Source organism: Aspergillus melleus (genome assembly GCF_016097325.1).
Source record: "Aspergillus melleus strain CBS 546.65 chromosome Unknown contig1, whole genome shotgun sequence".
Lineage (NCBI taxonomy): Eukaryota > Fungi > Ascomycota > Eurotiomycetes > Eurotiales > Aspergillaceae > Aspergillus > Aspergillus melleus.
Genome location: NW_025763370.1, coordinates 4298694 through 4314989, shown reverse-complemented (window position 1 = coordinate 4314989; position 16296 = coordinate 4298694). Strand labels below are relative to the sequence as shown.

General features: G+C 50.9%; 6 protein-coding genes across 6 annotated transcripts; 4 read left to right on the top strand and 2 right to left on the bottom strand.

Annotated features, from left to right (window-relative positions):
* Positions 1–333: 333 nt before the first annotated feature.
* LDX57_001539 (uncharacterized protein) lies at positions 334–2903 on the top strand (the record flags this gene model as incomplete). The annotated part of the gene is made up of 2 exons (XM_046083181.1): positions 334–1141; positions 1195–2903. The coding sequence occupies 2 exons, from the start codon at positions 334–336 to the stop codon at positions 2901–2903; spliced, it is 2517 nt and encodes an 838-aa protein (XP_045939138.1).
* A 1559-nt stretch (positions 2904–4462) lies between these two features.
* Positions 4463–5600, top strand: LDX57_001538 (putative exo-polygalacturonase; the record flags this gene model as incomplete). The annotated part of the gene is made up of 5 exons (XM_046083180.1): positions 4463–4504; positions 4552–4670; positions 4728–4810; positions 4868–5179; positions 5242–5600. 5 exons carry the CDS (start codon positions 4463–4465, stop codon positions 5598–5600), a joined length of 915 nt encoding a protein of 304 aa, XP_045939137.1.
* Positions 5601–7020: 1420 nt separating this feature from the next.
* LDX57_001537 (pectate lyase) lies at positions 7021–7893 on the top strand (the record flags this gene model as incomplete). Its single annotated transcript, XM_046083179.1, has 3 exons — positions 7021–7360; positions 7421–7503; positions 7576–7893. 3 exons carry the CDS (start codon positions 7021–7023, stop codon positions 7891–7893), a joined length of 741 nt encoding a protein of 246 aa, XP_045939136.1.
* A 538-nt stretch (positions 7894–8431) lies between these two features.
* Positions 8432–10740, bottom strand: sit1 (putative siderochrome-iron transporter Sit1; the record flags this gene model as incomplete). Its single annotated transcript, XM_046083178.1, has 12 exons — positions 8432–8784; positions 8858–8917; positions 8987–9174; positions 9224–9317; positions 9365–9422; positions 9475–9797; positions 9848–9941; positions 9988–10092; positions 10150–10214; positions 10261–10336; positions 10384–10467; positions 10525–10740. The coding sequence occupies 12 exons, from the start codon at positions 10738–10740 to the stop codon at positions 8432–8434; spliced, it is 1716 nt and encodes a 571-aa protein (XP_045939135.1).
* A 1971-nt stretch (positions 10741–12711) lies between these two features.
* On the top strand, positions 12712–13932 carry LDX57_001535 (phosphatidylserine decarboxylase; the record flags this gene model as incomplete). Its single annotated transcript, XM_046083177.1, has 1 exon — positions 12712–13932. The coding sequence occupies one exon, from the start codon at positions 12712–12714 to the stop codon at positions 13930–13932; it is 1221 nt and encodes a 406-aa protein (XP_045939134.1).
* Positions 13933–14772: 840 nt separating this feature from the next.
* LDX57_001534 (putative nucleoside-diphosphate-sugar epimerase) lies at positions 14773–15781 on the bottom strand (the record flags this gene model as incomplete). The annotated part of the gene is made up of 3 exons (XM_046083176.1): positions 14773–15063; positions 15211–15415; positions 15561–15781. 3 exons carry the CDS (start codon positions 15779–15781, stop codon positions 14773–14775), a joined length of 717 nt encoding a protein of 238 aa, XP_045939133.1.
* Positions 15782–16296: the final 515 nt, after the last annotated feature.

Sequence of the window (16296 nt, the reverse complement as noted above, 5' to 3'; positions counted from 1 at the left end):
GGCGTATATGAATCAATCTATTCTTAGCGCACGGACACACTGGGCACGAACCCCGACGATTGGTGGAAGGTGGACACGAACGCCTATAGACCACGAGGCTGAGAGTCCAGCCGTCCAGCCCGCCGGTTTTTCATTTCTATCTCGCCATAAAGGTCGCTCGATTTCCGCCTCTCCCCACTTTCCAGAGCCGCTTGTCCTGGTGCTAAATCATGGGAGGGTCGGCTTGATTCTCATATATTCGGACGGCTTCCGACTGCGGTCTTCTCTGCTTCTGCTTTCTTTGAGAATGGACCTCCCGGTCGCTGTCGCGAGTCTCTTTAACCGCTGAGCACAATGTCGTCCGGTCAACCAGAGCAATTTCCTCTCCCATCGATTTCTCGGTCGTCTCATTCGCGTTCCGACCGCCCGACAACGTCGTGGAATCCATTCGATCCGATTTCTCCGTCCGATCGCTCCTACATCCGCTACGAACGGGCCCAAACGCCGAACGAGGAGGAAGATGTCACGTCGTACGCAGGGCTGGGGATCAACAGTTCCACGCAGCGACTGGTGTCCAACAGGGACAGTCGGGGGCCAGAACAGGCGACTCCGACGAGTGATCTCTTCTCCCCAGGATTCTCGGAGCAGCAAACTCTACGGTCGCATTACTCCAGAGCATCTTTTGTCGACAGTGATTTTAACGCGACCAAATGTTCCTGCAAAAAGCGAGTGGTTCAACGTCGGTGCTCATGGGTCCCCATAACCGTGTTGGTGCTGGCCATCTACTCAACCGTTGTATCGGGCATCTACTTCTTTGTGTCCTGGTTGCGGCCGAGATATGGGCAGTCGATCGGTACGGATGGGGGCCTTAGACCTTCTACCGCCAGTCTGCTCAGTGCCCTATTTGCCAAGACGATTGAGCTGGCATACGTCAGCGTTTTTGTCGCCTTTCTAGGGCAATTCCTGAGTAGGCGAGCGATCAAGAAAGGATCTAGTGGGATCACCATCTCGGATTTGAGTATGCGGACATGGATTATGCAGCCAGCGTCGATGATCATCCATTCCCAGGCCCTGCGCTACTCGGCGTTGACTTTGCTGGGGATGCTCACTTTGACGGCTACCATTGTCGCCATGCTTTACACTACCGCTGCCGAGGCACTGGGTGAGTGCGCAACACTTATCGTCTCTAACTTTACTGACACATTCACTTGACAGTATCACCAAAACTCCTGCAAGGTCCATATGAGGACCGAACCCTGACGGGAAACATCACCGCCAAATTTGCCTGGCCCGACGATATGCGCAACCACTGCGAGACGCTGATTACAAACGATATCGATCCGGCGGAATCTGAGCTGGATCGAGGAAACACCTGCTTAGAGCTTCAACACGTCAGCCAGGCATACCATAACTACCACGCATACCTTTCGAAATGGAGCAACCTCGACTCCCAAAACTCGTATGCAGCATTGGTCCAGAGCGAGCGACCGCCGCCGGTGGGAACGATGTTCGACAATACGACCGTGACTGGAGCTTGGATCGACCAGACAAATATCACCGACTTGTCGAAGCGCTACGGGCGCATGGTCATCAACGTGACAGCCGCGATGCCTCATGGCGGCGTGGCCGGTGCAGTAAACAACCCCCAGAACGGGTTCCACCGGCCCAGGATCTCATCGGAGGGCAACTTCGATCTCTCTGCTCGATTGCCGTCTCCGGCAGTGAACGTTCTCTGCGCTGGCATGTCTAAAAAGGAGCTAAGCCCGCTAATTTATGATATGTGGCCACACTCACACTTCAATTCTGACAACTGGACCGTTGACCAGCACAGTGATGTACCGACCTATCCATCCTGGCTCAATCGCACCGTTGTCGACGATCTCTTTCGATGGGGGGAAAAGTACGACGCACGTCCACCCATCTTCGGTAAATTGCCTGAGGAATACAACACTATCGTCAACGGCTCTGTCTACTACGGCGACTCTCTCTACCTCCTCGGCCACGTCCCCACCAACCGAACCCCTGAATATGTTCTCTGCTCCATGAAAGCCAAGCTCAGCCCTCGCTGCTCAACGCACTACTCCGCGTCCATTCGTGGCGCCTCCTTTGGCACGGAATGCGACAACCCTGATGACAAATGGCGCTATGATCAGGCGTACCCCGACGCGCCCGACGGCGCGTGGGACCCTGATTGGAAAAACATCGCTCACTCCTGGGCCTTGGCCCTGAGTCTCAACACGGGCATCACCAACGGCCGCGCCAGCAACTCCCGCGTCCTCATGCAGCTAACCCCCAAGAACTACACCCTTGACCCAAAAGTCCCCTCCATTGCGGAAGCTTTGGCCGTCATGGCCGGCAACACCCTCATTCTCGGCTCCACTAACGCCCCGTTCGTCCACTTCTGGAATTACACCGACATCAGCAAGGAGCCGAAAAACGCAACCGTCCCTAGCCCCGAGCAGCAGTATTTCCGTGCCTCCGTAAGGGTCGTCGGGTATCAGTCTAGCTACACTGAAAAATGGCACTACGTCTTCTACGTGATACTGGGGCTGGCGTTTATCACCAGTGCCTTCTGTCTGGTGTACATGCTTCTCATCAAAGGGCGGCAGTTGACCGACTTCACAGACCCACAGAATCTGTTCACGCTGGCAATGAACAGTCCGGCTACATCAAAGCTGGACGGAGCCTGTGGAGCCGGACCGCACGGCGAGCATTTCAAGGAGAAATGGTTCGTTGGTATGGAGCCCGAGGACGAGCATTATTATATTCGAACGAAGGCAGAGGAGCGAACGCCGCTCATCCCGACGGCGAGGTTCTCGATGAGGTCCATGGAGGCAGAGGATGTCATGAAGCCGGTCACGCCGGCTGTAGAGGAATATGAGAGGGTCTCGTCGAGACGAGGCTGGTTGTCGCGATGGTACTGAACTGAAGCTGAGGACGTTCAGATGTGCAATTGTGGCGTTTGAGTGGCGCACAGATAAAGGAGACGAATGAGATATATGAATGTGTTATCTCTAATATTTCATCTTAATTTCGATATCTTAATTCTATATTCCTACAGCCCATTCAGAGAGACTTCCCTACGAGAGTAGGAGCTCTATAGCATTCTCCCTTGCTCATTGAATTATCGGGCTGACTCTCCTTTACCCATCTTTCCCTGTGCCTACCTTTGCTTCACACTCCTCCCACTCAATCATTTCATCTTTCCCTTCCCTCCCTGCATACTGATCGTATAGGTGTGACTGGGATCAACTGTTTGCCTTGTTTGCTATATCCTCCCGATCAGGCTTGGCGCATTCGTCGGACTGTTCACTTCTTGGCGTCTCCCACTCTTCTGTCCACCTTCAACCTTCAACCTTCGTTGCAGAGTGACCCCGACTTTTTCTTCATCAAGTCCCTTGATATTGAGCTCGTAGTAAAGCTTTTTTTCATGCTCGAGGCTTTCACCTTCATCCACCATAACCAAATGATGAAAGTCCTACGACAAAATATATTTTTGCATTCCTAGTTTGTCTTCGCGTGATCAGAGCGAGTCTCAAAAGAAAGAGCTAATAGTGAAGAAGATACGCAGGGCTTCGCTACTAGAGGTTAAAGGGAGACTTCCCCACGGTAGCAACTACACCGACCATTTTTCCATTCTGCGAAAACAATATGCGCACATAAGGAGCGGACTAAAGGAACTCCCAATTCAATCAACTATTACGATCTCGGTGATTCCAGATCAAGCAATCTCATCCCAAAACGCTAGTTACCGAGTATGTGCCCAAGATGTGATAGATGGAAAAAGAATCGCCGACGCCAGCAGTCCTTCCATAAATGCGGGGTGACCCCGGTTCCCCGCTTGACGATCTTGCTGCAGACCGAGGGACAAACACAATCCATTGCTAGCAGAAAGACAAGGGTGATCTCGGTATAATGATCTTTGTATGTGTTGTAGGCAGGTCTTGACTTCGGCCTACATACCCCCGAGCAAAGAGGACTATTTATTGTTTGCATACGGCGGTGTATGTCGATGATGGGCCCTTCCAAATCTCTAACAATCGGGAAAACGCATTTCCAATATGTTGGTCGGGAAAATTGTATCTTCTTTCTATATTCTCGCTGGTGCAGTTAGTGCGGTCGGGGCTCTGAACACACACAATACGCACAAGATATGTAAGGTCCGGGCTGGAGGATCAGAAACGATTGATGATGCACCAGCTATTCGACGCGCCTTTCGGGAATGCAACCACGGGGGGAAAATCGTTTTCCAGAACACCACCTACCATGTCAACACGGTACTGGAAACCACGGGGCTAGTCGACGTGGACATCGACCTTTATGGAACTCTTTTGGTACGCTTTCTATTTCCACGCTTAATAATCTATGCTGATAGCAAGAAAGTGGGGAACGGACATTCCTTACTGGCGCAACAATTCCCTCCCTGTCGGATATCAAAATATGTCGACGGCCTGGGTGATCGGCGGTAAGCATTTGAGATTCAATGGACATGGGCATGGAACATTTGATGGAAATGGCCAGGCGAGTAATTATCCGATAGTGTCAAGGGCTATGTCACTAATTCGAAGGCAGGCCTGGTATGACTTCACTGCCGGAGAGTCAAACCTTCCGGGAAGGCCCCATGCTCTCACTGTAGCCAATACCTCGGATTCCGTATTCCAGGGCATCAGATTTGTGCAGAGTCAGATGTGGTGAGTAGTATCGCCTGAAAGTCCAGGACATTCGATAACGCCAAAATTGCTTGCCAGGACATTGTCAATCATCCACACCCATCATACATTGTTTGACTCTATCTATGTGAACAACACATCAGCTAACGAGAATTCTGCGCGTGAGTAATCCAAAGGCCTCAAGAAAGGGGGATTCCGCTGACCATGCCACATCACAGACAACACGGACGGAGCGGATACTATCTATAGCTCCCACATCACATTCAATAACTGGTTTGTGGATAACGGCGACGACAGCATTAGCGTGAAGGCCAACTCCACCGATATCCTGATCACAAACTCCACCTTCCATCGCGGTCTAGGCATCGCCGTCGGAAGCATCGGCCAGTACAAAGACACTTTCGAGACGATAGAGCGGGTCCGAGCGGAGAACATTGTTTTCGATGGCACCTTGCATGCGCTATATTTCAAGACCTGGACTGGCGAGCAAGTGAGCTATCCACCTAATGGCGGAGGAGGCGGTCTTGGCTGTACGTATCCAGCTTCCATCGTGTCGAGAAACATTTCATCGGACTGATACCTGGCCAAACAGATGCCACCGACCTCTCATGTTCCAACCTGACGGCCCACGACCTCAGGGGCTCTGCATTTTCCATCTCGCAATGTACCTCATTCTCGGACGCAGTCGGCAACTGCACCTCGTCCAAATTTGAGATTGGGAACATTGCCGTGAACGGAATTTCGGGAACTACCAAGAAAAACACCGTAGCTAGCTTCCAGTGTAGCGCTGTTAGACCATGCAGAAATATCGCGCTGGAGGGAGTGGATCTGGTACTGGCATCGAATGGAACGAAGGCTGTCGACTACCTCTGTGGCAACGTGATTGGAACAACAGGTTTCAACTGCACCGGAAAGGCCTGTGAGGGAAAAAGCGCCACTGGGGAATGTTGAATATTCTCGCTGGCACCTTCCCCTTCTCCAAATCAACTTAGATGAATCTGTATGAAAACCGAGCTATCACAGGCTCGTTCGGTTGAGATATTGAAACATCTGAACGGGTCCTTGGCGCTCCTTGGTTTAAATTACTTCTTCGTTTTTCTCTTCTTCGTTGCTGGTTCTATTGCCAGTAAGCGCTTGTCGGCGGAACTATTCAGCCACTAGCTACCTGTGTGGCACGAGTGGGTTTCAACGGTATGACTCGTCCACTGAGCTTGTCTGGTGCAACACCTGTTCTACAAACCGGAAAACGGACACAGGCGTAACCGAAGGCACCTGTCGATCACTATGGGTCGGCATTTCGATCCCCTCCAATCGTACGACAGAATTATATTGAGCCTCTCTCAGAGGCGTTGCTCAGGTGTGAGAAGTATCCAGCAATCCGAGCAGTAACTTGGGTGCAACATACCTCAGGTCCGGGTAGATATCAACATGGTCATGAATTTTGATGGCTGAAAAAGCAACTTGCTTGCTCAACATCGACCACAAAACAGCAATCTCGCGCTCAAGTAGACGGTGAGGTGAGAATGGATGAGTTCCGGCCTGGACCGGTGGGTTTCCATAGATCTTCGATCTTGGCGTTGTCGGACGAGCGTGCTGCGCCACGATTCCCACGCTAACAGCACACTTGTGCAGGGGCGCGACGGCAAACCCTTCTACTGGCAGGTGCATATGACATTCTTGCTCAGGTCGCGATAATCACGGAGCCAGAAGTCCCATTCAGGCCATCAATCAGGGCGTCGGCGTCCATCATCCGGCGAAGATCCTTTCTTATTTCATCGCGGCGGGCTTGACGTGAAGAAGCAAGCCCTAATAAGGCCAAGACCGGTGAGAGAAGAAAACAGAAAATGTGGACCGCGGAAATGGGGCCTGAAGACACAGGAGAATTTCCTAACACCGTAAGAGTTATGGAGCCGGCACATAGCTTATTATATTGGCTTGGAGGCTAGCTCTCGGTCTCGTCCATCCATGGCGACTGATCAACCCCACGAATCCCCAATGCGGAAGACTTGGGTCAATTTCGGGAGATTGAAGTCTTCTGGCCGTTTCACGTTTATCCCAGAATTACTCCTTTGGGCAAATATCGGAGAAACATGTTGAAACGAGCCAAGAGCTTCAGTCGAATTTCCGCCAAAGGCCATGGAGGAACAGGAACACTGACGCTGGATAGAGTCGGTGAGAAAGTCCCGTCAACTACGGCCACCAATTCCTATAAAGCCGGTTGGCCATCTCGAGGAAATTGAGAGGAAATCATCCATCACAAAATCGTCCTTCTTTGTTACTACACTCTGCGAGTGAAACTTTCCTTGCGGTTCTGGTAACCATATCTTTCCAACTACAAACCCCTCATATCAACCCATCCAATACCGCAATAATGGTTCAGAAGGCTGTCCTCCTTTCCCTCCTGGCCTCCACGGCCCTCGGTGCTCTCAACAAGCGCTACACTTTCCCTCTGCCCGAATCCAAGGGATCCGAGACCTTCGATGAGCCCTACGAGATCGGCGAGGGTGAGGTCTACGACGGAGGCATGAAGACCTTCGGCCGTGGTGTCGAATGTACCGGCCAGTCGGAGGGTGGCGACAGCGACGCTGTCTTCTCCATCCTTGAGGGCGGTACCCTCAAGAACGCCATCATCGGTGCCGACCAGATCGAGGGTGTCCACTGCCAGGGTGCTTGCACTATCGAGAACGTCTGGTGGGAGGCCGTCTGCGAGGGTATGACCATCCGCCATCTTTCATTTTCTCGAACTCGCAACTAACACAAATACACTCTAGATGCCCTCTCCCTCAAGAAGGGTACCGGCCCTTACAAGATCATCGGCGGTGGTGCTCAGGGTGCCGAGGACAAGGTTATCCAGGTAAGCCTCCTAATCTCCCGCACACACTAGCCCCCATTTTCACGCCTAGCTAACTATTCTTGTAAAAAATAGCACAACGCTGAGGGTGAGGTCTCCATCGACGGCTTCACCGTCTACGACTTCGGCAAGCTCTTCCGCTCCTGCGGAAACTGCAAGTCCATGTCCGAGCGCTCCGTGACCATCTCCAACGTCAAGGCCATCTCCGGCAAGCTCCTCGCCGGTGTCAACGAGAACTTCGGCGACAAGGCCACCATCACCGACACCTGCGCCACCGACGTCAAGGAGACCTGCACCTCCTACGAGGGCAACGAGAACGGCGACGAGCCCGAGGAGATTGGCAGCGGTCCCAGCGACTCTTGCGTCTACACTGACCCGCTCCCTGAGTGTTAAATGCCTCGTCTTATTGTATCGGGTGATTGGGGATTGAGAATTCAAGATACATAAAGCCATGTGTCTGGGCACATGCTGGCTTGGTCGCTGTGGTTGTGGGTTGGATGTCGCTCTTTGTGATAACCAGGGTTTTTTTTACATTCTTTACTAGTATATATAAATAGTTGTCTTATTGGATAATAAAATGCAAGGCTTATCAGCTTCGAATGGACCTTTCACAGTAATTAGCTCAGGCGACAAGTTCACATTTCCTTCGCACATACACTACCGGTTGTGAGTCAGCCATGCGGTGGAAATAAGACTTTCTCAAAAGATATTCGAAAAAAACGTGTAGATATCATTATGGATTAAGAATCCGAGCATTATAGACACTGAACTTGAACCATACTTGCCACTCAATCAGGAACTTGAATAACGAGCGACCCAATCCCCAACATATCACATTCACACCATAAAGGGCCAAACCCCGACACGAAAATAAAAAATCCACCTAATTAAACCCAAATCTATTCACCCCAACCTACTAACTTAGTTCAATCTAACCCTCCCTCTCAGCCTCCGGCAAACTCTGACTCTTCGTAAGTTTCGGATTGCGAATACACAACGAAAATGCAATCAACGGCACCGTCAGACAAATACCCGTGATGCAAAGCAAACGCTGCGTATGCCGGTACGCCAACACCACAGCATCGCGCTGTTCCGTGCCAATCGGGTTCGAGGCCACGAAGGTGAACGGGTCGCCGAAGATGGTGGACGCGAGGGTTGCGTCGCCGAGTTGGGAGGTGAGTTCTTTTTCGAGCGTTTGCCGCCAGATGGCGCCTGCTATTGTGTTGCCGATTGCGCTGCCGATGTTGTAGGTTGCGAGGTAGAGACCGGTTACTACGGCGAGGTCTATTTGGGGAGTGGTTAGTGGGTGGTTGGAGGACTTGGGGGAGGAGATGGGGAGGAGGGGAGGAAGGCCTACGGTTGTGTTTGGTGGCGGCTTGGATGCTGGCTTGCGCTGGGTAAGGGAAGAGACCGCCCGCTGGGGATGGGTTAGTGGATGGTTGCTGGTTGCTGGCTGCTGTTGTTTAGGAAGCTTGTGAGAACTCACCGATACCGAGAAGGATCTGACCTCCGATGATGCCCGAGTGACTGGATCCGCTGGATCCGCCGCGGAAGTGGATGAGAATTCCGTATGCGACCATGAAGAGACAGGTTCCTGCGACAATGAAAGGTTTCAATTGTTTCACTTTCAGGACGACGAAGCCGCAGATACAGCCGGTGATGACGGAGGCGAAACTATAGGGATGTTAGGTTGATCAGGTTGCGAGAGGTTAGGTCGACGAACCTATAAAGAGACGTGATACGCGTCGCACTCGTCACAGTCTCGTCAAAACTGACGATCAACACGGTGTACAGAAATTCTCCCTGGATAACCCACGCTGGTGGATGTTAGTCGCTATCATATAGTCATTGGAAACAGACATACCTAGGTTGAGCATCATCGCGATTCCAAGAGCTCCCCATACAGCGCGATCTTTCAACAACTACACAATGTCAGTACTTCTTTTCAGGTAAAGTCAGATGACGTGCACCCACCCTAAACGGAACCATCGGATATTTGCAAGTCTTCTCCCAGTACACCCACGGCGGAATGCAGAAAAGACCGATGATGAGAGGTGCGAGGATCTTGGCCGTCTTCCACTGATCAGAAGAGCCGCTGGCAAGAGTGAAAGGGACCAGAATCAGAGCCAAGATAGCAATGAGCAGAATCATCCCCACCACATCCAGATACCAGAACAATTCGGTCGAAAATTTACGAAAGCCGATGATCTGGAGCGTGCTGCGATATGCCTCTGGATTGTTTCTCTTGGCCTTCCAGTGTCCCCAGAATAGAGCAGCGAAGAGAGGAATCGTGCAGACTAAGACTTCTCGTCAGAGAACTCCCAATATTCGGACAAGCCCAACATACCTGGGAAGATAATGGCAAACATGCCAATACCCCACTGCCATGTGGTAACCTTCAGCACGGAGGATGTCACGTTTCCGCTAATCCATGTGTTGATCTGATTGTGTGAGATAGTGCATCGCGCGCATGATCGGAGATCTTACTATGAAAGGCGTCGCGGGGATATAAGAGAACAGCAATCGGGAGCGAAGGGAGGTGACGTCGCCAATAAGGACTTCAACGAGGAGCAGACTGCCAGTGTAACCGATCTATCCAGAGAACTGTCAGCAAAAGCGCAAATAATACGGCTTAGGTCCACAACTTACCTGGTACAATACTGCGCCGGCACAAAATGTGGCCATATTGGTCGCAGCGGCTTCGACCACCGTTCCTGGAGAGGTCAGACCCAGCCTGCAAGGCACAAAAACCACACATACCCAGAGTGTAAGTCACTACGCAGAACAGAATGAGTTCCACGCGACCAAATACATCGGCAATTTTGGCTGCAGTCGGCTATTTATGTTAAAGTCAAATTAATCGAGCATCGACGATTCGCGTACCTGTGCAGCAACAGCGATAACCGATCGCAAAACATTAATCGTGGCCAGCAAACTATGAGAACCGAAGTTTGCAGTCGCCAGGGGCTTGAGCCAGTCAGTCCGTCGCAACTCATTTTAGCAGCAATAAAATCCAAGTCTCACCTGATACGTGTATCGGACCGTGCCATCAAGACCATAAACGTAGGCCATCAAGAAGATACCGCAAAACAGAACGATGCGATCTACGAGACGAAATTGCGACGAAATGGCCTCGATGCGTTTGACGCCGGAATTACCGGTAATGGAATCCTGATCAGAATCCGAAACCACGGCATCCTGAGGGTATTTCCTCTCCGAGGGAGGGGGAGTCAACGACATGACGACAGGGAGAGAAATGTGAAACCGAAAACAAGCCAGGGATCAAGTCGAAGAAAAAGAAGAGGAAGAAATTTTCAATTTAAATAAATCCCACCCTAAGGCGAAAAAAAGTGAGCGAAACAAGACATCAGGCCGTGATGTCTTGGCGAAGAGCGGCGCCATGCAATTCATCTTATCTGATTAACAGATGTCCCAGTAGTGACGGGCCCTTCTCGGAGGAAAACGTAAAGTAAAACATCCCACGGTGGATCACGCCGCCAACCAGCATTCTCGAAAGCCTGTGAACCAGCAAATCAAGCAAGGGAAGGGTGGGCCGAGGTCGGACGATCCTCGTATTCGTCGGTGGTGGACGGACAGACCGTGGCTAGATGTTGTCTAGCGAGTGCCAATATCTAGGCACCGCGGAGGCAAGGAAAATTTGGCTGCTCCAGCTGACAGCAACAATGTAGCACATTGTAGCAATTCCCTCCAACTGGACTAGTAGGGGCCGCCATTCCAATAACACGCCACTGGTTCCTTGGAGATTTCGGCGCAGTCGTTCAGCGAACCCGATAAGCCGGATGCGTGCGAGATTGAGGCTTAGGGATTGTGGAGTACCTCGTCGGGCGTCATAAGCCCGATTCAAAGTGAGGGTAATGGATACAGCTAGGGATACCCGGGAAGAAGATTGGAAGCAGAGCGATGTTCGTGATGGAAGGAATGGATGGGAGAGGACGGAGGAGTATACCCTGTTTGCATGATTTGCACGGTTTGCATGCCTATATGTCACGTGATTTTGCGGAGCACCAGCCAGGTCACGCGACATTGTGGGGATCTGGCTTGATGCCTCAGGCAATCATATCCTTCCACCTCTTCTTCCAATGCCTCCTCCGCTGCTCCTTTGAACTATTTAATGCATGGGAGTCGAAATTGGCTACCATAGCTCTCAGCAGCCCACTACACTTCCTTCCACGCGCGCTCATCATTGGCATAACATGCAGAGATCGGAATAGGCTGAGGAATACCCTGAATCTGTACGCTGACATCCTGATTCGGCGCAGCAACAGGCAACTTGAATCGTGGATCTAGTTGAACCACGACAGATGCCAGAATCGTCTCATTTGAAGGACAAGTCACTATCGATTGCCCGAATCCTCCGTCTTGACGGGCTCCTATCGCATCTAGAGCATAGCGGAAGGAGCCAGACTCGGTCGCTTTCATCGCTTTCTTGATGTCTGAGATCGCGGTGGTTACAATGCCAACCGATAGGATGTGCGGTCTGAGTCAGTTCAAGTCCCCAGAATACATCAAGATCTTCATAGCAAATCATAGGACACAAACCTGTTCATTGACCTGAAGCAAACTGCAGCAGAACTAGTGACGCGAGTGGGCGTAACACATCCACTACATCCAGGTTCCCCTCTCGATGATGCATCACAAGATGTCACCATACTTCCAGCTCAGCTTGAAAGTCAGCGCCACTGCGGAGCTGATCGAAGTATTTCGTAATGTTGGAGCTGGCAGCTGCAGCTGAGCTGCAAGTAGACATGCATATCTGCCACCAAGGCGCATGACGGCCGAACCCGCACAAGGCTACTCTTGCGTGGACATTTCATACTGAGGGTGTTCTCACAATGCAGCTGACATGCTACGCATAAATCTATGCATTAATGACAGAGGTATGATGCTCCAATGGCAAAATCGTACTTTGGCACAGCCAATTACTGTTCGTTGTTTGCTTTGCCGGAGTGGCATCGGGGCTGAACAGGGCCGTGGGCTGCAGTGACTTGCATGATGCATGCGAACCCCTCTTTTTTGGACAAAATCTCAATGATCGAACGGTGTCTCAATGATTCAAGGACAGAGGATGAGAGGTATAAGAACCTGTTTGATTCGCAGGTTTAGTGCTTAGATCCTCATTCAAATCAGCTTCATCTTCATTCTTCCAGAGACAAAAGCATTACAAAAGTCCCCAAATCAAATTCCTTCAAGATGTCCACCCCATACAAGCCTCGAGAGCCCATCGTTCGTGACCTCAGCGATTTCATCTATCGCACCGAGAACCGAACCAAAGCCTTCCATGACGCGGTCGCCTCTGCCATTGACCCCCAAAATGGCGGAGCGGACGAGATGAAAGACGAAGGAATCCAAACCCTCAACGACTACTTAGAATGGGTGGACAACCTGCTGCGATGGGTGCCACGAGTCGACACGACCGGCGACGAGCTACTCACTAAAATTCTCGTTTTCTACTGGGTCTTTGACCAGCCTGCTCTCCGCGGCCTGCAGACCGAAATCCAGCCGCAGAACTCCAACACCGACCTCACCTGGCTGTCATATTGGCTCGTGACATTTGCCCGTGAGCAGGGTAACTTCATGAACTCGCCCCAGTCGGCTGCTTCCCTGTACTCGTTCTACATAAATGAGGAGTACAAAAAGGAGGCGAGTCTTTGGGCAGAGCCCAAGACTGGATGGATGTCTTTTAATCACTGGTTTGCACGCGAGTGGAAGGACATCGACACTGCTCGTCCTCTTGACGGCAAAGGCGACGATAATGTCATCGTCAGCGTGGCAGACTCCATGTATGATGGCTGCTGGCCGGTTGATAACGGCGACGTCGTCATCACCATCGACGCTAAGTCCGTGCAGTGGCCCATCAACAAGTTGCTACAGACCACCGCGACAACCTTCAACGGGGGCAACTTCATGCATGCCTTCTTAGGACCCACCGACTACCACCGCCAACATGCCCCGGTCAGCGGCAAGGTCATTGAGGTCCGCAACATTCAGGACCAGGTATATCTTCAGGTGGCCAAGAAGAAGGGCGGCAACGGGCTGCGCGGCGATCGGGGTCTGACTCGTGACCTGCATGAGATCAACAAGCGCCAGGCAAAGCAAGGAAAGCAGTTCTTTGCGCTGGACGCGCCCGACGATGCCGGATACCAGTGGTGTCAGACCCGTGGGCTGATCGTCATTCAAACCGAGAAGTATGGCAAGGTGGCGGTCCTGCCTATTGGTATGGCGCAGGTTTCTTCCGTAGTGTTCACGGTCAAAGAAGGGGATCAGGTTGAAAAGGGTCAGAATATCTCGTACTTCCAGTTTGGGGGATCGGATGTGGTTGTTGTGTTTGAGAAGAGAGTCAATTTCCGAAGTGACCTCGTGCCCGGCAAGACCAAGCTGAATGTGAGGAAGGAATTTGCCACATTCACTTGAGCTTGAAGATACGATGGAAGGTTTTGGGGTTTTGTATTTGCAAATTGATCAATGCTGTGGTTTCATATTCTATCTTAAGTCGGACCAGCGTCTTAGGTGTGATGATTGATGGCTATCATAGTGTTGTGGTATGGTCTAACATAGTGTCCATTTAGCCTCCAAGGGCTTGGCTTGATCACTTTACCGGTTCCTTTGTATGGGCTGTGCATTGCTCCACTAGAGGTTAGCGAACCCTTGATCTTGTCAGCTTGACTTAGGGTTATGAACTTCAAATATCCATGGATACTTCTAGGTACAGTACCTTAGGTACTCGGGCAGCGTATTATCTGGTAAATACTGTATCGGTACAGAGACCCTGCTGATTAATGATTTTGCCAAGCGCCATCGTCACCAATAAACACATTTGATTGGATGAGGTCCCTGCCACAAAATTAAGTTATGGTTAGCGCGTAAGCAGCCTGCATTAGCGCCGGGAGGAGATCAGGCATCTACACAGGATCTTCCTAGTTAGACTGTATCTTTCTCATGCCAAATTCGGGGCACTTAATAGAAGCATATACACTTAGACGACCTGATTTGATTCTACTATCGTACAAAGCTTCTGCGTCCCTCTTCTATTCAATCCATAATTGGTACAGATTGGGTTTAATCTAAACCCCCGACTACTGGGAAGGGCACAAGGTTAGTTGAATGCAACAGCATAAAAGAAATTCAATCTACCTTAGTTGGCAAGGTTGTAACAATGGGTCTAGGAGAATATGAATCCCACAAATAATATACCACCCTAACCCCCTTCTCAATTCTTCCTCCCACAATATTTCCGAGTTCTACGACCCAGAGTCACCTTCCCCCCGCATCCAGCAACTCCCTCCCCTTTCTCACAATCCGTGCATTGTCCGTTATAGCCTCCTCGCCCGTCCCATCAACCACCAGATGCGTCATAAACGTCCCTAGCTCTTGTACCTTCACGGACCAATTCTCGCCCAACAACGCCCCAATCGGCGTGATCGTATACAACCATCCCCCTGCCCCGATTTGTCGAGGTACCACGCCGCCCGGCCTGACGATGAAGGTCTGCCAGATGGATCTGTGGGCTTCTGCAAAAGCTAGGGCGCGAGTTTCCAGTAGACCCTAAGGCAATAAGTCAAATAATTAGCCATACACGCGGTATGAACTTGGCAGTTTGCCAATAACTCCAGCGTGCAGTCCCAGGTAGGTCGGAGGATATTTGTATCAAATGAATAACGGGATGGAATATGTATGTAAGTCTGTACCTACCTTGATCTTCCTCGGCTTTTCCAAAAACCATAATCTCTCTTCTTGATTTTGTCGCACGAATTTCCCGCTTAAATGGACGTATCGGAATCGCTGCGCTCTCGGCTTCGATTTCGCCTCCGCCTCTAACACTTTGCCCATACTTTCTATGAAACTGAGTGGGTATTCGAGGTCCGCTGTCATGCTGCCGGTCGAGGTGCCCATGGCCCTGGTAGTATATCATATGTCAGTACATCAGCCATGTGCTGGAGAGACTGGTTTGTAAGGACCACGCTATTTAGGTATGTACATCCATCCATCCATCCATCCATTCATACGCACATAGCATGGAATCAAAACAAGGATAAACTCACCAGATCATCCCCACAGCATCCTTATGCTCCCGTAGCACGTCTTCCGGCCACATGGCGAAATCTCTAATTTTCACGACATCTAGTTTCGGGTTCGATGATACTTCAGCCGGGAGGTCTCGACGCACGAATGCCACGACAGATGTGATTAATGGGTGCCAGAGACATTGGAAGAGGGCTTCGCTGCCGATGGAGCCCGAGGCGCCGACGGTGAGAACTTTCATGGTGGCTTTTTTGAGCTGATTTGCTCTGTTGGGGTCAGTCAATGGGGGATTGCTTGGTGGCTGGTAAGGTACTTGCAACCGCCTTAGGTAGTACCTATGGTAGTATGTTTGTATGTATCTGGTCTATTGTAGCATCAGAAACAAAGAGACAGAGAAGGATTCGATTCCACACAAGGTATATTCAAGATTGCGCAGTCCAAACCGGTTGAAGAAAATGACTCCAGCTGAATTCCAGGGGAAAGGGGGTCTTCTATGACACTACGCCCATCAATCAGGTGGTGAGTCTTTGTCTGAACCTCAACGCTATCTATGGGTCGATTGCGCCTATTCAATTGGGTAATTGGCTATAGTCCACAGTGGCTCAAGTAAGACACCTGATCCTGCCGCTGTGGCTGCCGTCAGCCATTTCCTTAGTATGTAAGCCATCTCGTAGTCTAAGACTGGGGACTAACGACACATGCGAAGACAGAAAATCCACTCACCAATTGATGTTATTCGACGCTTACTGCCTTAGG